This window comes from Oryzias latipes, chromosome 19 (assembly GCF_002234675.1).
Source record: "Oryzias latipes chromosome 19, ASM223467v1".
In the NCBI taxonomy this organism is placed as follows: Eukaryota; Metazoa; Chordata; class Actinopteri; order Beloniformes; family Adrianichthyidae; genus Oryzias; species Oryzias latipes.
In genome coordinates this window covers 12,585,876-12,613,158 of record NC_019877.2, presented here as the reverse complement: position 1 = coordinate 12,613,158, position 27,283 = coordinate 12,585,876, and the positions used below count along the sequence as shown (strand labels likewise).

Below are 27,283 nucleotides of genomic sequence, written 5' to 3'. Positions count from 1 at the left end.
CTATTGCCGTCTGAGGCGAAGACTGTGTTGGGGTTGTCTGCTTGTCTCTGCTGGGAAAACAGTTCCATCAAGGCCTTATCCTACTTCTGCCCGATTAGCTGGATTAGGTCATTTAAGGCTCTGGTTGAAACGTCTGACACAGAAAGGTGTAGCTGGAAAGTGAAAGATGGTGAAGGTTGGATGGTCCTGGTCTAGACGGTTCTAGCATCTCTGGACATGTATTCAACATGCAAAGCTGCTCATTAAAAATACTCTTAGTGCCAGTAATACGATTGGTAAGGGAACTAAACTGCAAGTTTTGTTAAGCCTTACGGTTTGCTGCGTTCACACCGAATGCAATGCACGCATCAAATTGAAGAGCTCTTCAAAAGCATCTGGGATCATGAGATCTTTCCCAGTACGATGATGCTCAACATCTCAGCATCTGAATGCAGCCGCTTTCGGCCGTGCTTCTGTGTCTCAGGAGTAAAAAAATAACAATAAAATTAGAAGCTGTTTTATATTACTGTCTAGATGAAAATAAGAAGATTATCTTGAAGTTCTGGACGAGAATGATCATATTTTACCCATGTTGGATTTGGACTTCGCCCGATGATCGGGTCATTGAACACGTCACGCGCCCAAAGCTGAGTACCTGATTAGTTGACGCAACGCGTCATCCCGCAAAAGTTCTGCTTTTTTAACATCCCACAATGCCTAAATTCTGCTGCGACACTCATATTGTGCTGCAGGATCTTTGATCACAGCTGCACATGGACTTAACATTGAGATTGGGCGCCCCTGACGCACAAATCGCGTTTGGTGTGAAGCCAGCATTAGTCACATTCACCAATACGGGTGTTGACCCATACGGGTGTTAAGGGGATTTTGGGATGTCCAGTGCAGTGCAGGTATGTCTAGCATTTCCCTTATGGCTAATGCCTCAGAACAGACCTCATGAAAATGGAACGTACCATTGTCATGTGTGTGGTAAGAGTATCAAAAAAGTAAAAGGTCTAAACTCCTGAAGGCCTGCACTGTCAAAAGCACTCTCCTCCTCCACTCTGAACAGCTGTACGTTTGCAGGGCAGAAATGCTCCAGCGCGGCGGTGCTTCTCTTTTAAATTTTACACATCGGTATCACTTTCAGCTCGAATCTAATCAAAGGCCCCCCTGTTAAAAAATTCATCCTTGTTTTCAGGCCAGATGTGATGGTAATCTCTCTATGGCTTTGCAGCCTGGCAGCAGCGGTATTACCCTCAGTGGAGGATCCGGACAGATCGATGACCACGTACACCTTTCCCTCTGGCTCCAAGTCAATCTAGAGACAGAGAGATAAAAAAAAAGAAAATGAAGGAGAAATTCTGCAGCTGCAACAGTGAGTAGATGGGGGAGGCAGTCAAGTCCCCCAGGACAAACAAACACACATGTAAGTGGTCATTATCTTGCCAGTATATATATCATTATCAGCCCTTAAAGCACCATTGTTTCAATAACTATCACTCCAAGTAATATTGAGTTTTTATCAATGCAGTTTTCAAATGTAAATCAGTTTCTTTTGGTTTTGAGAGCAACACTTTCAGCCCACATCCTAAAGCTTGATTGGATTACCTTAGATTAGGTAGACCAGCAGATTTCACAAGGTATACTTTGGATTTCATCAGACCTCTCTCCTCAGTATTTTTTTGGATTATTTGGGTTCTAAAGGCGGACATGTTGGAATTCTCAGCTGGTTTCATTATATTGCAATTATAATAGACTGTAACTGTACCAAGAGCTCTGTTCAAGACATTTCTAGGGTGCACGTCAAGAAAATGTGTAAAATATGTGTACAAAAAAAATGCAATTAGAGATTAGATATTAACAGTATTGCAATTAACTTGGTAACATTTACAGCCATTAATCCATGATTGTAAATTCCTCCCGTTCCTGCTAAACGTCATGTTCTGCATTCACAGTCTGCAGCCTCTGCTATCACCACGGTTTCCCACACAATGTTAATACTTCAGCGGGCTCTTAAGCTATATAAACAGCGTTGTCAGATGCGCTCCCTTTGTCAAACACATGCTCACACAAACTAAACTTAGGGACCCTGCCCGCTTTAATGCAAACACTGAATCAAAATGCAGTCATGCCTGATAGGAATTTTGATTGCACCGTCACCAAGAAGCATTTTTAGACCCCTTTAAAGACCCACTTCAAATAAAATTGTGTTTTTGTTATTTTTAACATGTTTTTGTGGTATTTTTCTGACAATGGAGGACATATACAGAAGTGCATTCCAAATTATTGTGCTTATTGTATTTTTCTAATATTTTTCTCAATACTCAATGTAAATAAGAGTCAGCATAATTTTCCAAGTCACTAAACATTAAAGTATGTATTAAATGTTATTGAGCAAACCTCGTAAAGATAATTCTAAAGAACTGTAAACGGTCATTTGTTGAAACTGTGCATTAGGAGGTCAGATTTACTCAAAAACCTCTTAATAAGTCAAGTTACATTTGAATATGGGGCCCCTTTGTCCTCCATCTATATGTTTCTGCTTGAACTTCTTTGCAGGATGTCAGAATAGCCTCCCAGAGCTGCTGTTTGGATGTGAACTGCCTCCCACCCACATTGATATTTTGCTTGAGGATGCTCCAATAGGGTTGAGGTCAGGGGAGGATAGGGGCCACACCATCAATTTATCTCCTTTTATGCCCACAGTAACTAAGGTATTCGTTGCAGCTTAAAGATGCTTTTGTTATGGAAATAACGGTTCTTCTTTACTTTTGAATTTTCACACCTTCAGTGACCCTAAAGGGGCCGTTTAGCTCACTCCCCATGATTCTGGCCCAAAACATGACTCTGTCACCTCCTTATTGACGTCGCAGACCATCCACCAATCACCCACTATTCCATCCATCTGGACCATCCAGGGTTGCACAGCACTCATCATTGAACAAGACTGTTTAAAAATGAGTGTTCATGTATGTTTGGGCCCACTGCAGTCGTTACTCTATGTGAGTATTGTTTATGGGTTGCCAAATAGAACTGAAAGCCTCTGGAGGATCCTACACCTTGATGTTTGTGGTACTCCAGAGACACCAGCAGCTTCAAGTATCCTTCATGAGTTTAATTGCAAAACAAATAACTTTATCTTTTAGACACTTAAAAACAATTTGCATAATAATTTTGAAGATCCTGTACAAAGAAATTTGAATTCAAAATTGCGTCTCTGAAAATCTCTTTATTCAAATCGTTGTGAATCGACACAAAAAAAAAAAAATGCAGTTTGTAAAAGAATAAAATCGGCAGGCTACAAGCTCCCTGATCCGCTCCATTCTGATGCATCCACTTACAGACAAATAGATTCAAATACGTCTTCGGTTTCCTCGTCTGAGCTGGCATCTAACTCAAAAATGGATAGCTCCACTATTGCTCGTTAGTTTTGTTGAACCGGTAATGTTAGGTAAACTGATGGGTGAAGGAAAGAGGGGGTGTGGTTGCTTGGTCCTAGATGGTCGCAGTGGGTCTATAAGTAATGTATATTTAGGGCACAAAATAATGAATGGATCTTAGAGTATAATTTTATTACAAAAACCTTTTATTCATTTGTTTTCCTGTTTTTTAAGGGGTGTACATACCCTTTGAGTAAGGATCAAATGTGTAAGTGTGTCAGAATAAGGTAAAACAAGTCTAGAGTTAAAAGCACTCAGCACTCAGCACTCAGCCACACATGACATAGTCCAACAGAGAGCACTCAAGAGACAGATGACAAAGCAGGAGAGAGTGAGAAAGAGAGGTTTAAATCCTTCTTTAAGCTCTGGGACAGCAGCAGATCCTCTTATGCAACACACACACACACACTCACACACACTAGCACACATGTTACTTCCATTGCATTGCTAAACAAAAACCACAGACAGCACAAACAAATGCTAAATGAACTCCATGCGCCCCTCACGCTCCATCTCCCAGGTCGCTTGACAATCAGGTGCACAACGTGCACTCCATGCAGCAAAAAAACCCAGAATGTGATCAGAGGAATTTACAGAGCTGAAAACAAAGAGAGGAGATCAGAGAAATACTTTTCTATGGTCAAATGAGCACAACGCCTACGAAAAATATATTTTTTTGCCTTAACACTTGGTTTGTATGGAACTCAAGCTAAAATTATCAGTCCAAATTAAGATCAAATATGTAAGTCCAGTTTCTGCATATTTCTATATAGAAATTGTCAGCTGTTTCACCAAATATTGTAAAATGTGTTCTAAAGTTGATATTCCAATGCCAAAGAATCAGCTGGAAGTATTTTGTTAGGAAATGAACAAAAGATGGGATTAGTGACCTATAAAAGGGCGGCGAATTCTTGATGTCTCCCCCTTTAAAATGATTTGCTAATCCCCAAATGTAACCTCTTGCATAACAGCACATCACTGTGGGGATTTTAGCCGAAAGATGGACTGAGTCTGATTTGGAACAGAGCAGAGCAAATGGACGACACGGTCATTGATTTAGTGCTGGACTTGTGAGGTGGCACGCCAGCCAAAAAGCTGTTTCCACATCACCAATTACTGACCATGAGAGTCAAGCTATAGCATTTTAGAGAAAGTCAAAGGGGAATTTCCTCTTTCCACAGTCATGATAACAAAAGAAAAACGTTTTTCTAGGATGAGAGGAGGTAAAGTTGGAACTTTAAGCATTTTTAGTCATACAAGGTATCACTTAATCTTTTTGTGTGGTTTCAGAGCAAATCTACACCAACCATAAGTTCAAAAACAGCCATTTTTTAACAGTATTGCCTAAGAAAGACTGACCTGCAACAGCAACCGAGGTCTAGCAATGGCAGGTTGCTGCTATGCCCTGAAAAAAAGTGTATATATAACTCAGTATGGGCCTGTCAAGCCCTGCATCCGTGACTTATTCACATGGAATAAACTGCAACATGTTTAATGTAAAGAGAAAAGATGGAATCTTTGCCTTCATTTTTAATCAAGTTGCCAACTTTACTAGCGTGTGTGGAAAGAAAACAAATACAACAGATCACACGGCAAATCACATGGCTAAAATAATTAGCTAACGTCCACGAGTTTGGAGATGTGCAGAGAGGCCCAAACCTTTAGTAAGTGCACTGCAGCTCCAGCTAGATGCTCAAACGGTTGTACTGTACTTGATTTTTTAATTTGGTTTATGACTTTTTTTTTTTTTGCATTTGATTAGTTCCAATGGTCTCTGTGGTGTGTACTGCTTGAACAGGGTTAGTGGTGATCGCACAAGTGGTTGCACTCAAAAAAAGTACCCTCCACCCTTATAGAACCTGGAAATGATCACATTCAGAGAGTTAATTACACAAAGAGGTGGATTTAGTGTGACTTTAGCCCTGATAAGCCAACACGTAAAATGATCCTCTTTTGTGTGGTTTCAAGATCACCTGTTGTGGTTCGGCTTGTTTTGTGCTGCGATCTCTTTGAGGACGTTTACGTAAGGCATGACAAATAGGTTTTATTCAAACTCATAAATCATTTTTCAAGTGATTTAATCAAACAACAAGTGTCGAGTATGAAAGTGGGTCAAACCACAAACAGGTGCTTGTCGTAATTAACTGAAACGACAGATTATATCTTGTTTCCAATTAATTCAGTTTTACTTAAAGACCAACTTCAATGAAAATTGTATTCTATGGCATTTTTCTGATGATGGACTTAATATTAAGAAAATAAAAGCTTATAAATTGCATTTCTAAGTATTCCTTTATTCAAATCATGGTGAATCAGAAGCAAATGAAAAAAGGCCATTTGAAAAAGAGATTATTTGTGACGTAAGGAGTGGGACTTTAAAAAAAATGCAGCATAAAATGCAACTTTTATTGTTAAAATGTGTTTAATTTAACCAATTACATTGGACATTGGCAGATTAAAGAACTAAACTCCTATTTTCCAGGGACAAATGCCTTTATCTAGCTGTATCTTTTTTATAAAGGTTCATCTTGCTGTTTTGCTATTGAAGTAAGCCAAAATACCCGAAATAAAAACTAGGTCTTTTCCAAATTCCCAACTCTAGTTATGGAAAAGTGATATCTAGTTTACATGATGCTTAAAAAGATTTAAGAAATCAGATGAAATCCAAGTTGGTTTGTAAACAAACCAAGTGTAGGATCCACTGAGTGTTGATATGAGGCTCCGAAGGTTCACAATTAAGAAATCTTAACAGCTCCATTATTTATTTTTGTGTGCTTGAAGTGTTCAGACAAAATACATCAACAGATGAAATATCAGTTTAAACAACTCCTGGATGAATAGTTACACCAAACACCATGTTTAAATATATATTTCATAAAAACGTTTATTATATTTTTTGGTTTTGAATCTTTAGACTTTTATTTGTGGTGGAACATTTAGTTACATAGGAGGGTGATTAATAAAAATGCGAAAAAGCAAATTTATTTGTAAAAACTTTACTTTTTTTTCATATTGTAGCAAATATTGTGCTGCACTACACAGAATGCAGTAGATACTTATAAATGTGTTTTTTAGGTAGTTATGATAGTAAAATATTTGTAACTTAGAGAGGTATTTGTTCATTTTTTATACAAATTATTAATTAAATGTATTTATTTTATAATTTCTCGTAAAAATGTAAAACATTTAAGTACATTTTTGACCTAAAGCTGCAGTTCCAGATTGTAATTATGGATTAAAATACATATCTGTAACTTCAGTCTTAGAGTATATCAGAGCTGACAGTTAACATCCATAAGATTTTAGGTTTATAATAATTATGATCCTTCACTTCCAGAACAAAAAGGCCGATTAATATCCTTAAGTGAGTGACGGATCCCCTGACCCTTTTAGCACCAATAAAACTACATGCACTGTAACCAAAGTATTCAACCCCCCACCCCCACCCCCACCCGTGCTTTGTAAATGGATTGTAACGTGACTTGGATTTAAGAACTGCGTGTACAGACACACACACACAGGCGCTGGGTTCCCCGCCCTGAAAACAAAGGTTGGAAGGAGGCAGAGCAGGAGAATCTAGTTCGCCTCATTAATCCTGTTAGTCCAATTAGGACACTGATACAGACTTCTCAGCCGCTCGCCCTGAAACGCACCAGCTGAACGTGCCAGTGATCCTGGAAGGTTAGCATTAAACACACGTTTCAGCTTAACTGAAGACAAAAAGAACACACGAGGCAGGCTGAATCGAACACTCACACATAGCATATGCAGCAGCACAGAGAAGCACTCAACCAGGCAGACAGGGCACTCAAAGCTTGCATTATATCAATAATGTGGAACTAACCCCCCCTCCCACTCTCTGACCGTCCAGCTCGCAAACGCCGTCCAAGCAGACAGCTCTTTCTGTCTCGCTCGGGAGCGTTTATTCTCAGCGGCTGCCTCCCACATCCATCTGTCAAACGACAAATTCCAGCTTTAAGAGCTTGACCGCATTCACACAACAAGACGCGTGGCTCGTCCTGCTCCCCGTTAACCGGCAACTGGAGCGCGCACAGGAGACCCATGCTGACGGAGACAGTGTGAGAGTCATGCATCTTTAATGTAACATCACAGACGGCTAATAATGTAAGAAGAGCGCCGCTGCGTGCTGGTGGGGGGAGACGAGGGGACGAGGACACATTCCCCATGTTGTTGTTTGACTGCAACATTTAAAATAATCCCAACAAAAAATATGAACAAGCAGCCCCGTCTTCAAAACAAAAGGGAAAATTTGGATTGGACGTTCCCAGTTGGAGTCTTCATCACAGGAATCACAAGAAGAGGCAGAGTGAGTGATTTCCAGATGGACTGGCAGACGGTCTGATGAGCGGCCTTTGAAGATCAGACAGTCACCTCTGTTGGATGAAAACAGCCAGGATTGAAGCTGAAAAAAGGAAGCCCTGTCTGGAACCAGAACCAATCATGTAACCCCCCCCCCGTGTTTTCTCCTAAACTCGGCGTGGTCGGTTCAAAGTCTCGCCGAACAATGACAGTTCGAGAAAATAACAAAGAGGCTTTTGTTGGTTTCTGATGTTGTTTTCTTAGAAAGCAGCTTAAGACTAATAATCTATTTCCAGTTTTCACTGTGAATCTGCACTGTAACGCTACTTTTTAAATAAAAAAATAAAACAAAATTTTGATAAAAAACAGAATTTAACAAAAATTCAGAATAGTTTTGGTCATATTTTTCCCAAAATATTGAAAATACAGACTGCAACAGAAAACTATATTAATTTATATATAACAGCCTATCTCATTAATCAGCTCATTTTAGCTTAAAGACTTCATTAGTCACAACTCAACTACAGCTTTCAAATGGTTAAGAAGGAGCTGCCTACAGATGAAGATGATCTAACTCAAGCATAAACACTGGATGTTATAGAGCAGGGGTCTCAAACTCAATTTACCTGGGGGCCACTGAAGGCAGGGTCTAGCTCAGGCTGGGCCGCAACTTTAGCGCACACATTTATTCTCCTCAGCTGGCCCACCTCCTGCGGGAGCGGTGAGCTGCTGACACAGCCGCGCACGAGAACTGTTTGGTTGGGGTTAATACGCCGCCGCGCGTAATCGTAACCTTAACCTTCCCCCAGGTCCGTGCGGACCAGAAAAAATTTCAGCACCTGCTGCATGTATTTAGAAAATGACGAGCGAATAAACACTTTCTAAAAAGGAAAGTAAGGAACTCCTTAATGTGTTGTGGGGAGGGGGCTGTCAGGTTTCCTGCCTTAAATGTTTCCCTGCTTCAAGCCCAGTCAATGTCACGCACCCAAGAGTCATATACCCCACTGTGATTGGTTGGTTCCTCAGCTCCTCGCACAACACTGAAAAAGTGTCATTTATTAAAAAAAAACTGGCGGGACGCACTAACATTAAACTTTCGGGGCCACAAATAGCCCGCGGGCCACGAGTTTGAGACCCCTGTTATAGAGGGTGATAAGCCTGGCTTGACACTTGAATCAGAAATCCTTTCAGTTCACTGATCATCATCGAGCTAGTGTCCTCCAGAAGCACCTGAGCTCCAATTTGAAGGGGATGTCGCACAGCCACTACGTACATTTTGCGCATTTTGCATGGATGAAAATTGGTCATACATTAATATAAGTGGAAAAAGTGGAGAAAAGCTGTGATTCTTTACGGGAAATGTTCACAGATGTATCACGAATGAACCACGCAAAGAACATGTAAATCAATTGAACCGTGTGTGATTATCTTCCCGCTTCAATTATGACATTTTAACGTGATTTGTGTTCCGGATAAGCAATATATAAGGTACACATCGGTGGGTTATGCACGAAAAGTCCGTTACAAACATAAAAATAAGAGGACATACGTGGAACAGTCGTAAAAGCCACAAATTTTCGTATAAATCTCTCAAAAACCACACCCAATTGCATATGATTTACATAATAATTGAGCAAACTGCGTAATTCTCAACCAACAAAAATTTTTGAACAGCTCAAAACTGAATTCAAGTGTCATGCAAGTGTCTCCTGAGAATAATCGCAGAAAATTCGAGTTTGTCTACATGCAATCCAAATGTCTTAATATTTTTAGATTTCTTCAATTACCGGTAAACAATTCTTAAATTGATCATGTAAGTGATTTTAGGAAAAACATGTCCATGTTTTTACTATTTAGTCTGGTTAATTTTTACATGGATATCCATTTAGTGTTTTTTTTATTTTAATAAATGTATTATATAAATTTATAATAAATTAATAAAAAAATGTTTAAAAAAAATGTTTTCCTTCAGTCTTTGTGCACACATTTTCTGATAACTCTAATCGGATAGTAAAATTTTAAAAATTCTTAGATGCATTAAAACAAGTTTGCTTTGATAAACACAACTATTTCAGGGTTTCTGGTCATGGTTTAGGGTCGGGGACAACAGTCTGAGTTGGAACTAGAGGAACCACTATTTTTATGGTTTCTTGTTCACAACAATAAAGACTGAAGCGGACAAACCTCCAGAAAAAAATCCCACCAACCAGGAAGGAAAAAAGTTACAAAGAGGAAAACTAGTTACGGTAGTTCCAGATGTCCTCGGATCATCATAGGTGTTTCACCTGCTTAATACATCAAACTTGATAATGAAAGATTTCGCAGGGTGACCAGTGTCTGGCCTGACTGGGGCTGCTCCTGGGCCCTGGTGGCGGGTGGTCGAGTCAATATTTATGGTTTGGTGCATGAAAAATAGTTATTTTGGTAAACTTTGTGTGACAGCGATAATATTAAACCTCAAGCAACTTCTGCTGCCTGTCCTACTTTTGCCTTTGTATGTCTTTGTGTAAACCCCACCCCCTTTTAACTCCTCCCTGAATGAGGTCAAAGGGTATTTCTCACTAGATAGGTGACCCCAGAGATCATCTGTCCAGTCATGTATATGTATACCCAGCTCTAACTGCTGGATTTCTTATTCTCTAATGTGGCGTAGTGGTTAGCACTCTTGCATCACAGCAACAGGCCTCAGTTCGATTCCCAGCTGGGTCTTTTCTATGTGGAGTTTGCATGTTCTTCTTATGCATGCGTGCATTTTCTCCAGACACTCAGGGTTCCTACCACGGTCTAAATAAATGCTTCATTGGTTAATGCCTTCGCCCAACAGTAGCCGGGATAGGCTCCAGCAACCCAATGACCCTGAAAGGGATTTTTAAAATGGAAGGACGGGCACCAATTGCAGAATGGAAAGCCTAGTTTCCGCTTGTAGAACCAATAATGTTTGTGATTGATTAGTCTTGTAGCGTTGTATTTGCAGAAACATATTCAGACCCAACATGAGTGCAGTTGAGATAATTTACTGCTCATTTAGTCAGAATCTGCCAAAAAAAAAAGGAAGCTGGTTTTGTCATAAACAGTACAAAAAGTTACCTTATGAACATTCATTCACAGGTGGAACAAAAAAAAACATCCTTTCAAAGAAATTGAAGAAATTCAAAGAAATTCTTCGATTTTACCTTCAAACTCGTGTCCCACAATGCTTCTTTTACTGACATGTTTTTCTGCCACAGAAGTGGGGGGAGGGGCTGTATTAGTTTCACCTGCTGTCCCTGAGCTGTCTGATCATCTTACTTTTTGTCCTCCTTTCACTGATTTCATGCGTGAAGCAGCCCGCAGCATCAACACTTCGATGGCTGACCTGCTGTGGCATCGCCGGGGGACCGCGTCCATGCCGGCGGGCGGGTGCACTGTCACTGTGATAACAACACATTTTTAAATCCAACCTGTCTCACTAATCCTGTAGGCCACCAAAGGGTGGGGTGCATGATGTCACTGTCCGGCGACTTGCCATGAAAAGGGAATAAAGTCTGTAGGTCAGGAATAAAATGAGGGATGATGTAAACAGAGTCATGACCTCGAGGATAATCAGAGTTGTGAAAGAGGAGAGCGGGAGGGTGGGGCAGCGGATGATAGTGACAGGCAAAGGTACAAGGATGCCAGCAGGCAGAACTTTAATTCAATCTGGCTGCTTTGGAGCACAAACCGGGATAACATAAATATGTTTGCATGGTGAACTCAGTTTTTTTTTGTTTTGTTATTTTCTTTGCAAATGATGCAACACAGCGGACAGTTGCCAGAATTTTTTTTTATCTCTCAACTTCTTCAAGGTCTAGCACTTACATTGACACTAGTTTTTTTGGGTATTTTCACAGCCATGACCCATCTCTAAGGATAAAAATATTTTGCAACCCACCCTCCCCACGTCAGTAAGGGCAAGGGTCAAATATGCCTAGCGCCACAGTCAGCAATTAAAGGCTGCTAAAAAAAGGACTCTAACCTCCCTGTCAAAGTTCAGAAACGTCTCGCAGGACTGCAGAGTTTGTTCAGTCTTATAATAAAATGTGCTTGCTATGAGGGTGTAGTTTAAATAACATCTATCTATGCAGAAACTTCCACCATTTTACCCAAAATGCACCCAGAAATTTACACAGAAACATCAACTGACTGTAAGAAACAAGAACTCAAAAGCAAGATTTTGGGTGATTTCTTTATTGGAGAAAACCAAACAGAAACATGGGGGGAACCTTTTTTTGCTTTCAATTTATGTTTTGGTCTAGTCAGTGTGTCGAAGCACCTTTTTCTTTAGTCATTAATAAAGGCTGCTGTGTGTGAACATGCACAGTTGGAGCCGATGTGGTCTATGTCACCATCGGGCAAAGTTAGACAAGAGGAGTTCGCAAGTCTCCACCTTCCCAAAGCTCAGCACTACCAACCTCCAGCCTGACATATTTACATGTACACAGAAAGGATTTCTGCACCTCATCTCCTCTGCCTCCTCTCCTTCATCGCCCAGTTACCCTCTTCGAGGAGATATCCCTCCCTTCCGTCTTCTCTCAATTACGTAGAACACCCAGGCCTTTTTCTGCTTTCCTTCTGCTAACACAACTGAAACACACACCAAACATCCAATCGCTATCTGATTTCTTGTGATATCTGATTCTTTTTAAGTGTCACATAGTCAGGATAATCCAATGTCCTTTATCCAATAATGCCAGTTATCCGATCATCAGACATCAGCTTAACACGTGTAGATTTTTCCCTGAAAAGCCGATACTTCCTGACACGTCTCCACTTCTATCCTTTATACCGTATTTTCCGGACTATAAGTCGCACCGGAGTATAAGTCGCACCAGCTCAAAAATGCATTATAAAGTAGAAAAAAACACATATAAGTCGCACTGGACTATAAGTCGCATTTTAACTTTCACAACCTTAAATGACACAATCATAGCAGACTGTTTATCTAATAAGTTCACAGTAATTTTTTCTCAAACTTATTCATTTATTCTTTTCATGAAGCATCATTGGCTAACTAATACTCTGTTTTCATCCTGTATTTGTAGAAACAGTTTTCACTTTTATTGCATTTCTGAATCTATGAAATCATTGGAAAATAGAATATTATGTTGTTAGCCTTCAAGATCTTACTGTAAAAAAAAGTTTGCTGATTCTCTGAGTCACTTAACATACTCTTAACACTTAACATACCTCATACATCAAATTGACCCAGGAACATCATCTCTGTTCCTCACAAATGAACATAACAGGAGGGTTAACAATGTATTTATTTCAATTTATTTCTAATATAAGTCGCTGCGGAGTATAAGTCGCACCCCTTGCCAAACTATGAAAAAAAGGGCGACTTATAGTCCGGAAAATACGGTATTTCATGGTTTTAAAATCTGCACATCTAAACAGAACCCAGGAGATGGAAGTCACACGAGACCTCAGTTTGGTGTCGCATGTCCAAACTCCCAGGCAATCGCCGTTTCTTCCATAGATGGCATATGGAGGCAATGGGTTGTTCTCTGTTTCCATAGAAACAGCGACAACATGCTGTTTATTTTGCAGAGCAAAGCTAATACTGCTACAAATGTCAATACCACCATGTTTAGCAAGAAAAGACCTGCAAAACAACTGAAAGGAGACAGGAAGTTTATAAGTTACATCACTACGTATACATAAAGTTCTTCAAAATACATCACATAATAGATCAGGATTTTTTGATGACTGCAAATCCATTGATTTGTAAATATCTGATATTATCATACACTTCAACAACTTTTTCCCAGAAATAATAGACAGCTGCACAGTTGGTTTATTCACATGAATCCCGGCCGAATCCAAATTCCTTCCCTACCCCTCTGTCTCCTCCCTATTGCTCCAATTGTAGGGACATTTGAAGCTGTAGCCGAGGAGCTGAGGAGAAACGCATTTCTTCATGTGGGTCTGCTCTGAAGCACAGAGGTTCACACCTAAATGCAAGAATTGAGTTTTTGTTTTTGCATGACTTTTTAAACTGTTAAGTATTTTCAGATCACTGGCCGTGGCTATTGACGACATCAAAGAGGGGTAGTAACGTCTGAATGTGAAGACACTTTCTCCAAAAATTGATAAATTGATTCAAAAAACTTTCATAATGTAGCATAATTTTGCACGTTTTTAACTTTTGATACTTGATGAAATTTTGTTATGAAAATTCCTGAAACAGTGTTGTGTCTACTTTACTGATATAGTATTATGTTTTATTCATATGAATGGCTTTTAGAGTAACATAATCTGCATATATTTAAGATGACTGATCTGCATTTGCCATGTTGATTTCTAAAATATTTATTTTTGGCGTAATACTTAAGTAATTCATCTTTGTCATGTGCTTTATCGATATCTTATGATTTTTAATTCTGTCTGATAAAAACTGGGAACCAGATATTGATAAATCATGTAATAAAATGGTTATAGTATAACGGGGTGGGATTATATAAATTCGCTTCCTTCCACTCCCTTTCAAGCAATATTTATTAATATGTCTAATTATCCTAAGTTTGATTAGTTACTGTATGAATGTATAACTGATGTTTATATTGCTGTTGTGTATTATTTCTACTTAATTGCTTGAAATAAACCATTTCAAAAAAAAAAAAAAATCAAACTTTCATTTCTCTCCGCTTGGAGGGATAAATGTAGGGATAGGGAGTATGGAGTCCTATACTGTTCATAATTAAATAAATAAATATTTAATTAAATAAATAAATATGACCTCATGCAAATGCACAATCAACCAATAAATCTCTCATAAATATATAAAAAGATCATGAAATTGTGAAAAACCTGCACACAGAGTTTAAATTAGCCATTCTTTTATTCAATATATTTCATTTTGCTTTAAAAACCTGTTCATTATTTTAAAACAGCATTTTAAAATATTTATTTTTAATCATGTTGAATATTATTGTAATTCTGTCTTTTCTCAGAAGCTCGTATTTTAAAATCAGTTGCAGAGCTAAAAGGTGCATACAGGTAGACACTACGGACTTCCTTAATCCTCAGTAAAGCACCTAAAACACGTCTAGCGACAAATTTAGCTGAGAAGACTGCAGAAAAACTGGGCATGAAGTATACAGAATTGAACTTCAGATTCCTCCAGTGACGTGAAATGGCAATGGTGCCTAAAGTACAATTTGAAGCCACCCATTAGTCAACCCTCCTGCCAATCACAAAACACATTCCTAAATCAGAAAATTTTAGCTCAGATGAAATCAGAACTGATTTTTAAACAAACCTAACGCACACCTCAAGAATTCATTCTGACTTTTTAACAAAGAAAACAAAATCTGAGCCTCTAGTGGCCTTTGTTGGAACTGCAACATCTGGTACGTCCTGATTTACACCAAATTAAGAAACGGAAAGTCTAACCCCAGTGTTTTACTGCGCCTTTGTTACTTGTATAGCATTTCAATGACATGGACAGATATTACAACCCATCAACAATAAAACCATGCCAACAAATTGTTATGATTGACATTATTGATTATGACAACAAATCATTGCAGGCAAATAAGAGAATAAATATAAATTGGCCATGTGTTTATTCACAAAGCAGATATGTAGGTGCCATTTAGTAACTTAAAAAAACATGACTAACTTTAAAATGCCAAACTTTTTAAAAAGAAATAAGGCTAATAATACAAAATAATACTAATAATATGATACCAATACAATACTTTTACAGGGTCTAATCCAGACTCTGTAGAAGTTGTTCAAAGTATGGATTTAATATATTAACATAAATAAAATGACTCCTGTTTTCAAAGAGCCCCGAAGGTCTGACCTTTGGCATCCCTTTAAGCAAGTTTTACACATAAATGATAAAAAAATGAATAATCTAAACTGTTTTTCAGGAAATGTGAAAAATTGCCCTATGAATAAACTATTAAATAATTCTTAAATATTTATTCTGACTATAGAATGTTTGCAAAAACATTAAAAACTCAGATAAAAGTGTTTTAATAGGAAGAATAGGCACACAAGGAGCTTTCATGATATGAGCTGTTGTTGTACAGAGAAGTTTGGCAATGTTTGACTGGTAAAAAACAAACTGACAGATGTATAAACAAGGTGGTAAAGTTACCGTCATCACTGTTTGCTGGCCTTCTGACTTTTATCAACTCTTCCTTGATGTGCATCAGTGCTAACATGACATTTAGCCGTGTGCTTGGTGCCGATTACAAAATGTAGCCGCATAAATCAATGCATGTTTGTCTTTTCTGCTGAGACGTGGACAGAACTGACAATCAAAAAGCATTTTGTTGTTAAGTCTCTGCCTGCTTTTTTTTATTGAGACAGACTGGACAGCTGGCTTATCTTCTATCAGTAGATCAGTCTCCTTGCGCTCCCACTTACAGACAGGTCCCCAGAGATGTGTCGCTGCAGCCTCACCTCCCTGGTTGAGGGCAAAACTCCTGGTGCTTCTCCACCCCCCACCCCCTTACCCCACCCCAAGAACGAAACTGAAGAAAATATCCTTCTTCCTGAGAACGAAAGCAATAACAACAGCCTCCAATAAAAAGCAAAGTCGGACCCCCCTCCTTCCTTTCTGCACCTGGTACATTCCAATTAAATTAGTAGCATTTAAGCTGCAATTTCAATTAATCTGCGTGTACATTACACAGATTGACTTTTGATGTTATGTAACAGGATGCATAAGTGGAGGGGGAAAAAAATGAGAAAACTGCTTAGGATGTCAACTGTTGGTTATAGATTCTGAATATCTTGTTAAAGATCTGTTCTGATGAATATTTTGTTTTGGGAGTTTTTTATGTGTATTTGTGGCATTTTTCTCATGATGGGGGACATATATACATAAAGAAATTCAAGCCAAAAAATACATTTCTAAGTATTTCTTTAGTCAAATTGTTGTGAATCAGGAGCAGATCCGAAAATGCTGTTTGATAAAAAAACAGATTTGTAATGTATAAAATACACTGGGCAGTTCCACAAGCTCCTTGCTCAGGGCCATAGACAGTATATCACTGGACAGCTTGACCCCTACCCCCTCGCATTCCAAACAGGAAGTGCCCGCTGGCTCCAAGAAGCCATATTGAGAAATAAACAGTTATTACTTAGTCATTCAATTGGTCAGAAGAACCATTCTTGCTCATATACCTTTTTTTTAAGATGTTCTTCTAATTCTATTTTTTTGTTTACAATATTTTTTCTTTATCGCACGTTATTCAAATTGGAAACTGACCAATCAGATGCCTCAGTAAGGCCCCACCAGTATTCTCAAAAGCCTCCACCTTGAACGTTTGATTGACAGATTCTCACGAGTCCACTTTCAGTGGACGAAGTGTGAACCTCGAGCACGCTTACTCATGATTGGTGACAGTAGTTGCCTTAGAAACGTGACTAAGACTGACTCAGACCACTCACTGTTGTCTGGCTCCAAATGGCGGAGCCCTGATTGTGGAAAAATGGCGACTGATTTGGCTTCATTTAGCTGGAGCCAGAAGTAAGGCATTTTCCATGGGTGGGGTCACACACACTTCATCCATATTTATGTACAGTCAATGGTCCAAGCTCTCAGCAACAGGTAGGGGAAAGGGGGCGGAGTTGCCTTTACGTCAATGGTCCCGCCAATCACTGAGAGGTGAATTTCTAATGAACTACTGCCACTCGGCAGAAAGTATGTCCTAGAAAATGACCATATAATCCTAATTAACAGTCCAGATCAAAATATGATCGGAGTGAGTCTTTAGACTAAAAATAAAAAACGAAAAATATTCTATTTAAAAAATGAGGGAGAGTTTCAGCATTAAGAAATCAAGTGAAAAATTAATTTAAAAACCTTAACATAAATGTACTTTTTGTAGCTTTATTTTGGAATGGATTTTCTTTCATTATTCATTATTCACCTTCTTCCATTTTTTTTATAAAGTTTCAAATAATGATGTATTTGCTAAACTGTGGACATAGGGAGCAAAAACTTTAGCATAAAGTTTCAAAGAATTCACTTTTATTGATCCTTTATTGATAAAAAATACAAAAGAAAAAAAGTGTCAGGCAGTAAACAGTGATTTAGAAGGCTCCAGTAGATTCTAGATTTTAGTTCGTTTTAATGGTAAAATATCAAATGCTGTTTAAATAAATTCCACTTTTAATCAGTTTATACAACTGGTTGTCTAAAAAAATGTTTTTTTTAACCAAGTAGAATAGGCGTAACACAAATAAAAAAAAAAAAACAATATTTGAAGTATTCAAATAGTGAACTTGAACATCAAGCATGCCTTAATATACATATTAAAAAAAAGACCTTATTAAAATTAATCGGAATGGTCTCTTGAAGCTGGAGGAATGTTCCAGCTTTGATGGAGCAGCATGAGGCTCATCTGGAGGCAGCAGCACTCAGTTTCCACATGACTAAATAAGGAACACATGGTTTGTTGTCAATGTGTAGAGAAGACATGAACAGCAAGTCTAAAAAAAAATATGTTTTGATCTAAAATACAGCCCTATGATGGGATATTTGAATAAATTAGGGGATTTAAAGAGGTATTTCAACTGAGATTTATTGGACGAGGGAATTTTACTTTTAAATTTGTCAGATTTAAGTGCCTAAACTAAAGCTACCTAGTTCTGTTTTATTTCCTCTGGTCTTCCATCTCCTCTTGATGCTCATGTACCCATCCTTCTCTCTGGTGTGTCTGTGGGGGAGAGGCTGTCACCAAGGGGACAGCCTGCTGCTCGTCACCATGGGGACGAGCTCCGTCAAGCATCTCAATTATCGAGTGGGACAATTAATAAGCATCAAAGGCTGGTTAATATTTCACCAGCTGCGTGGAGCGGGAGCCGGCACTCGGGTCTACGGGAGTTGGAGAGGTGGTGGGAGACAAAAGAGAACAGGAAGTGGTGCGACAAGAGAGCTGGAGAGAAATGACAAGACAAGATGTGAGAAGCAGCAGAAGGGCGGAGGAAGTGTTAAGACGGGAGCCGAGGTACACAAGCAACAGCGTTCATCCAGAACAGCAGGACGTCAACCATTTGGTCAGATCCGTGTCATCTATTCCGTTTCCAAAAGCACTGGACCCCACGTCCTTTAAATGCGAGGTCACGTCAGACCCATTCATGCCCATAGAGTGGCTCATTTAGTTGCGCCTTCGCCACTTTAATGCTTGTCACCCAACTTTCAGTAGTTCCTTAAGCACCCTTTTTTTTAACCTATATATTGAAACCATGTCGTATCTTACCTGCAGGCACAGAGCAAGGAGAGCAGATAAATGCTAAGGACATAGCTGTGCTCTACATTTACTGCAGGCCAAGTGAATCCTTTACTGAGTCTTCATCTATCTCTATTCTGCTTCCTATTTACAAAGTAGGTGACGAAATGCCCAATGTTTGTTGCCCTCGTCATACAAATGCAGCTTTTACTCACAGTAGGAGTCATTTAGGTAGTTTTTTTGTACACTAATCTAAAATAAATGATCAGGAACATTAAAGTTTTAGATATCCCAAAGCCCTAATGGTGTTAACAAGCCCCCAACTTCTACACTTGAATCTGAAACACTAAATTGTGCAGTTCCTCAAATGACCACTAGAGGATGGTTTCAGAAGCGTCCAATTTCTTAGTGGTGTTAAAAGATTCATATCTATACATAAAAGTCTCGTTACAAACTTTTTTTTATGTTTACTGCTAGATTTTTCTTTCATGACAACTGTGGTGGCAGGGGAGAAGCCAATTTGATTTTAGAATTCAGCAGTCCCTCGTGATAACAGGGTGTCGCCTGGCAGTTGTATGGATATTTTGCATTTTATTTTTGATGGCAAATTTGTTTTGCATCCTGATTGGCTGGATGCCATTGTCAATCAATCTCCTCCGTACCGTTTCTCCTGTACAGACTGCATAAAGTTTGACAAATGTACTTGAATCTTCTATCACAATTGAAGATCATTGGTTTCATTCGATTATACTGAACTTCTTTTTCTACGGAAGCACTTTGAAAGAGTTTAATTGTGAAAAGGTGAATCTCTGTCTGAGAAAAATGAGTAAAGACGTTTTACAGCCTTTTAAACAATCTATAATACATTGTAAAAAAGTGATGACGTCTACTTTACGGATTTAGCTTTTTGAAGGTTAATTTTACAACGTAACTCTAAACGAGAAACCACTGTAGCTCACATTTGTCAGGTCACACATTTCAGCAAGATGGTAGAACCAACATGAGCACACCTCTGGTCCTGCTCAAGTTTTTGGAACAGAGGACCTGGAAACTCCATGGCCATCCCACTTCAGGGTTCACGTTTGTCCTCCAGAATCCAATGCGTGACGTCAAACGCTGTTGGTCCAGCTAAAGTTATGCTCATACCGTCCTCAGCTATGTGCGTTCAAATGGCTACGTAAGTCTACGTAAACATGCACAAATGCGCGTTTTGAACTCCGCAGTTCAAAACTCTCACACGTTTTTTAGACCGATTCGGGCTCTATATACAAAACGTGTGCCCATTTAACACATGTTGAAAGTTAAACCAATCAGGGACTCAGATTTGGGACTGACTTACGCATGGCGTCCCTTTCAAATCACGGAAGTGCAAACCATTTGGAAATTGATCATGGAAAAGAAATTATTAAATTAAAATATACGACACCAAGTCTTTCATATATCAGGATAGAGAAAGCATGATTTACGAGATTTGTACCGCTTTGACATTTCAGACCAAGCCTCTTCCAACTGTAGGGGGTGGACATGCGCTAGTAAACATTGGAAAAAGAAAAGAAGAATCCCCTCGCTGCTCATCCAGTGTGAACACCAAATGCTTGGTGAATCTGTAGCTTTATACTTTTTCTATAGTAATAATTAGGATGCATTTTTGAAAGCTTGTAAAGGGTCTTGGACAAATACTACCTGAACACAAGGAGTGGCACCTAATTATGTTAACTTAAGCAAACAAAGAAAAGCAGCTTGTGAGGATTCTGTTGCTTAGTTTGGTTTTTATGTTGTTTTGGTCATGTTCTGAGTTGCCCTGTCTGTCACACCAGATCCAGGTTTTTCATCCACAGCGGGTGTTCACTTGGTTAATTACCCTCAGTGCATATAAGTGCCTGTTCATCAGTTCATCAGTGTCAGGTCATCTGCTCTTTTCTACTTTGTTACCTTTTTGTTTCTCCCCATAGTTTTGTCATGTTTCAGTTTGTTTATTAAGTGTTTTATTTCCTGTCACCAAGCCGGGTCTCCTGCGTTTTGGGTCCTCCACCACCAGTTCCTGACACAGGTGATCTCACACAGCAGAAACTCTACTGATCCCTGATAGAAGTTTAGACAAACCAAAGACATGTCAGAGTACTGAACACAAGGAAGCACAATCAGGAAATCTGACAGATGCCCCACTGTGGCAAACGCTGCCTTCTCAAAGGTGTGAAACATGACGTTGTTCTGCGTTGGGGCAGGACGCACTAAAACAAGGGGAGGGGGCGTTCAAAAGCAGCACTACACACTGTGCAAATGGGGCTGTGATCCACATGATGGAAGTGATATGACACTTCCTGGTCCCAGCACATTTACATGACTTTACAAAGCAAAGAGCTGTTTGTTGGTTCACTGAAAGTTCTGACAGAGGACGGCCTCATGAGTCGCACAGGTGGAGGAGCACCAGAGGACAACCCTTCATGGAGAAGAAGACATAGAGAAAAGCAAAAGATGACACCATTGTGGATAGAAGAGGGTTTCAAGTCACACACGAGTGGCGGCAAAGGGAAGATGACAGTTAAACGCTTAGATTGGGAGGGGGAGGGTGAGGTGTTTATAAGACGAGTGAGGAATTTACAGTTGGGGAGGGGAAGAGACACGGGAAGCACGAGTGGTGAGTAATGCAGGGAGGAAGGCGGCGGAGGGGCCAGTAGGAGACTGCGTCGCTCCGAGGCAGATGCATCGACGGCTGGCTGATCGATAGCATGTGATCAATCCACAGGGCTGATCCATAATCCCCGACCTCACCCCTCCGAACAGCTGAGCTGACGCCTGCGTGTCTGTCGTTTCCATATGCTGAAATATAGCACGGTTGCATAACATTACATCACTGAAAGTCTTACCTTTCCGCCTCTGCCTGTGAAATCATACGCTCCTTTACGTCACCAGTAAAACACTGAGATTATCCACAGGAGCTGAGATTAATTAAACACTAAAGTCATTTTGCTGTCTCCTTTTTTCTAACATTACATCATGATCACATGTTAATCCAGCTGATAGCCGAGTCTATGGCAAAAACCCCATCATCATCCAGGAGTCATATCATATTAAAAAACACCATCTGACAGAAAAACGCTGCAATAAGCACAACTGCTGTCGCAATTAAACCAATTTAACAGTTTTTAATGGCTGCCACTTGGAATTTTCCCCAATTTTGTGTGTGTGCTTGTGGAAAAAAAAATAAGTTTAAAAGTGATTTTTTTTATATGCTCTGAAAAGTTATCTATATGAGTCTGAATAAGGCTTAAATGTGTTTTTTTTTCTAATACGATGGTAGAAAATAGTTCCTGAAATGAGTATTTTTGGCCTTTTTATTTAAGGAGAGTCAACGTGAAACAAGCGTAAAGAGTGAGACAAAATCACATGTTAAAGCAAGAGGCTAAAACTACAGATGCAGAACAAGCGGCCCTTTATCCGGACACAGATCTGCATGTAGGACTCTGGTGGCGTCCCCCAAGAGGAGAAACTTTTCAAACAACGTCCAAAAATGACGTTTCTGCATGAGGACTCACCCGAAAAGGAGTGATGAGGAATGTAAAGACAACCAAAGGCCACTGAGGGGGATACCCAGCTCCGCTGCAACACAAGTCCTGACAGCTCCTTGTCTGCGATTGAGCGGGTGAAAAACAACTGGAATCCAGTAAACAGCACACTTTTATGGTGATCCCTAGATATAGATCTGATGCTGGGCTTTGCAGCAGGGGTCCCCAACCTTTTTAAGGTTAAAGTTAGAGTCTGATTTTTTTTTTAACTAGTCCTGTCCAACAACTGAGCAAACAGATAAGAAGAGCTGAAGGCCTTTTGTGTTGCGTTTGAAAGGTGATACCAGTGCCAAGCTGCTAATTTCAGTAGGTTATGATTTTAAGCTTCATAACAATTATACTAGATCTGCTGGAAAGACAAATATTACATCCAAGAGTGAAATTCTGACACTAAGATAAGCGGAAGATATCTGTCCATCAATACACTGTGGGTTAGGAGTGAGGGATAAAGGAAATAGGGAGCAGTGTGACAATGTGCACGTGCACGTGCACGTGCACGTGGGGGTGGATGCAAGCACGCTGCCGAAGTGTACCATGTGATCATTAGGGGGAACCAGATCCTCCCCAGCCTGACCGGAAAGACTAGGAGAGAGGGGGCAGGAGACCCCTGGCGAAAAGACCCCTTCAGCCCGAGCGAACCAGACCGGTCACCCACCCGGCCAGGTTGCAAATGAGGTACCGCTATGGGGGCCCCTCCAGCACTGCGGAGCACAGGTGACCCCGGCGTCAGGGCCTACAGGCCACAGGACAGGCGCTCGGCTGTACCGGACGCCAGCCATTGGAGCCACCGGGCGCTTGACACAGAGACGCGGGCAAAAGATGGAGCCAGGACCCACAGGCCACAGGAGCCACCCAGCCGGAGTCTTGTGACCACCACAGGCCAGAGGAGGCCCAGGCGCCCAACCCAGGTGGCCCAAAGATCAGTCCCACCCCTATCCCCCCACACACCTCTACAACCCCCCCCTTACCCCACACCTTCCTTAACCCCTCCTCCCGTATCTGCCCCCGGTGCCCTCCCCACCATGCAGAGGTGAGGCAGAGCCCCAGCGGGCCCCGGCGAGGTTGCCCCCAGGCCTGTCCTCACCCATGCCCTCTCACACACAGAGGGCTACCCCCGGGCGACCGGCCCCCAAGCCAGCCACTGTAGGTGCCTTCCCCTTCCAGGACAACCGGGCAGGCGGGCAGCCAGGCGCAGACAGAGGCATAGCCAGTTTAAATGTGATTTAGATTTTCCCTTATAACCCATAACTATGAAAGTGGAAGCTAAAAAAATAAGATGCCAACTTCAGCCTCATCCGACTTTTAAGGTTCAATAGATAAATACAAATAAAACGATCACTAAAACTATTTTTTTCTAAATTTAATAATAAACTTTAGGAAAAAATGTATTAGCAGCATCCTCATAACATTAGACAGACATTATTATGCATTGTTATTATGGTGTGAGGGGAAAACTGTTGCAAAAATCCATATTTGGAGTCCAGACTCCTGGTTTTTATCTGTTAAATGCAGCTTTCTTTTATTTTGAAGTCAAAAGGTCTACTTCTGTTTCCTCACTGGCCTCACTTGTTTTTTACTAACTTTGCTGACTTAATTATTGGATTTCAATTTAGCGATTGGAGCAGCCACTTCAAGAAAGCAGCGGATGGATTTTTGACACGTGACCGAGCGACTACACATGCGTCAAGTATGCGTCGAATATAGTGGGGGAAATCTGCCAGTTTTCTAGAATAAAACTTCCTTCAGAATCAAACGGGAATAAAACGGTAATGATGTTTGTTTTTTCTCTGCGGCCCAGTAACAACTGTCCCAACGGACCAGTGCCGGTTCGACGCCCAGGGGGGGGATTGAGGACCACTGCTTTGCAGGATGACCTTGACATCAGGAGTCTATGAGTAAATAAAATACACAGCAACTAGGGGTGATACAAATACTTGACTTAATCGGTGGGCTAGAATGTTCTAATAATGATCCCTTTAGATTGTTTTTTATGATGAAAAATAGAGTGGGCTGAACTTTAGGGAACTAAAATGTGAATGGATTTGCCATTAAATCTTGTTTACTTGTTTGTTTGTACACATTTATTTTCCACTTGATTATCTTGCAAGAAATAAAAGGAATCTGGAAAACTTCACCTGCACTGTTCAGTACCAGGTATTTATCTCTGAGTCACACTGGTTGAGGTTTTGACTAAATATGTCCTGGATTGATTTTAGGTCAGTGAATCAGATCAAAAAGAACTAATACCAACTATAAATCCTATTGACATCACAAATTAGGATGCGAATTGAATCGTTTTTAAAATGAATCATTACATGCCCTAATAGGAACCCAACAAGACTTCATCTGAAACCGAATTTTCAAACCAGTTCTTACAGAAAAACCTTGGTTAATATTCTGATGTTGTCCTTAAAAATGAAGAAAACAATGATGACAAGATTACAAATTCAAATTTGCGAGGATAAAAAAACAACCCCAAAGCTTCAGGTAAAGGCCAAAGGCTCTGTATGGGAATCCCCTGAGGATGACTGTAAATGTGAGCCGATATTTGTTTTTAATGTGTTTGGTTATTAATGCAAACAAATATGACACTATACACTCATTCAAATAAATACATAAACAAATAAATAAAGAGCCAATTTTATGTGTGGAGGAGAAAATATAAATATTTGATTTCTTTATCTGTGTGAGAGGAAATCCAACATGTTGGAATAGAAAACACATGTGGTGAGTACACAGCTCAGTTCAAATTTTACTATGCAAATGATGAGCCAGGGCTAACTGTGGATTCTCTGCTGTCTCCCCCCTCCTACATAGCTGTCACCAAGACCGGACACAGGCATGGGACTGTTCCCTCCAAATGTGTTGGTCCTCAACAATCCCAAATGAACTACAGAGATAAAAATGACCAGGAAAAAATCAATAAAAAAACTAAAATATATGCAAAAATGAAAAGACAAAAGGGTTGGACAAATAGATAGAAATAAAAAAAAGAATGCAACCTGAACAGGGTAAAAGCCAGTGTCCTGCTTGTGCCTGTACCAAGCCCAGTAAATCCACATAAGACACGTCAAAGGAGACAATGACACCCTGCCACCCCCTGTTGTTCTACCTGCCCCTGCTAAATCCGGGCCTGGGTAAATCCCTCCACATGGTTCCACACACTCACCCAGTCCTCATAGTGCCTGGTTCCGTTCTGCAGCAGGTCTTCCAGCTGGATGGTGCAGTTGGCCACGAAGTCATCGTAGCCGATGGGCGCATCGTGGAACACCGACAGCTCCAGACTCCTGCCCTCGCGCACCTCCGTGCAGAACTCCTGGTGCCATGCCGGGCTGTTGGTCTTTGTTCTGGTTGCAGTCTGGCCCAGCCGGGTCTGGTCCAGGTTCAGGGCCAGGTATGGATCCAGGAGGAAGGAGCCGCTCTTCCCCACAGCGTGACGCAGGGCCCACGGGGTGGGCTTCAGGTCCACAGCCTCACACACTCGCACCTTCAACAGGCCACTGAACACAGGCATGGCCGTAGGCTGCTGCGCACGCGCGAGCGCGCGCGTGTATAAAAGGATGAGGGTGTGTGTGTGTGTTTAAGCTTGTCTGGCTGTTCCTGCTGCTGCACAGACCGTTTCCTTCCAATGAGCGGGGTCACTGCACAGTTCTGCTACATCCCATAATGCCGCTGGCTCCTCATAATGCAGCCATCAGAACATCACCACAGAAACAGAAACTGGCGCTAACAGTGGAGCTAATGGGTCTCCCAAAAACGCAGCGCAGAAAAGGTCACCTGCGGAGTGACTGCTCCCGCTGTCAGCACAAAGGTGGGAGGATTAGCGGCTCCCCCCGCGGCGCTGCGCCGAGTCTCTGCCAGGTCAGGGCGAGCAGCCGCGCCTAGCCATCCGGGAACGGCGCTCGGTGTCCGGCGCTTCGTCCGCTCCTCTCATATGTAATCTCCCCCACTCCAGCCTCACGCCTCCGCGATTCTCAGTGCTGTCCCCACTACAGCAACGCCACCCTTCTCAGCTTCCCGGTAGAGTCGTTTGGGGGAGGCTCACGAGCGCCTCAAACACATCACAGCGCCCCGCTCCCGTTTTTTTTTCTCTCCACTCGTTTCCCGTCCCTCTCTCCCTCTCCTGAATCCGTCAGTGAGCGGGACCTGCAGGAAATGCGCAAAACGCGTCACTCCAGCCGGATGAGAGGGAGAGGAGTGTGCGTGCTTTCACGAGACGTGGAGGGAGGACGGAATTCACCCGCGGGGATGAAGCGCGCGTGCGTAACGAGGCCAGAAAGGCAATCAATCAGCCCTCATGCTTGAACACAGACAGAAGCTTCAGAAATCTATCTATCTATCTATCTATCTATCTATCTATCTATCTATCTATCTATCTATCTATCTATCTATCTATCTATCTATCTATCTATCTATCTATCTATCTATCTATCTATCTATCTATCTATCTATCTATCTATCTATCTATCTATCTATCTATCTATCTATCTATCCATCCATCCATCTATCTATCTATCTATCTATCTATCCATCCATCCATCTATCTATCTATCTATCTATCTATCTATCTATCTATCTATCTATCTATCTATCTATCTATCTATCAGGTTAAAAATGTTATCTGATCAGTTTTTAAATGAACAACCAGAGTCACTGTGTGAAAATACCTAAAGTCAACCACAATAGGTTCATGTCTGTTCATTTTAATCAAAATACTTATAGCCAGCGGATTTTCCATATAGTGGGCTCTAGATTCTTGTGT

At 40.7% G+C, this 27,283-nt stretch overlaps 1 protein-coding gene across 1 annotated transcript in view; it reads right to left on the bottom strand.

Moving 5' to 3' along the window:
- prkce (protein kinase C epsilon) overlaps positions 1-26,035 on the bottom strand; it is a 42,558-nt gene extending 16,523 nt beyond the window's left edge. Inside the window, exons 1-2 of the mRNA XM_004080456.3 lie at positions 25,691-26,035; positions 1,237-1,300 (exon numbers count right to left, since the gene is read on the bottom strand). Of these exons, the coding sequence (XP_004080504.1) occupies positions 1,237-1,300; positions 25,691-26,035 (409 nt within the window). The remainder of the gene's footprint in view (positions 1-1,236; positions 1,301-25,690) is intronic.
- Between the last annotated feature and the right edge of the window lie 1,248 nt (positions 26,036-27,283).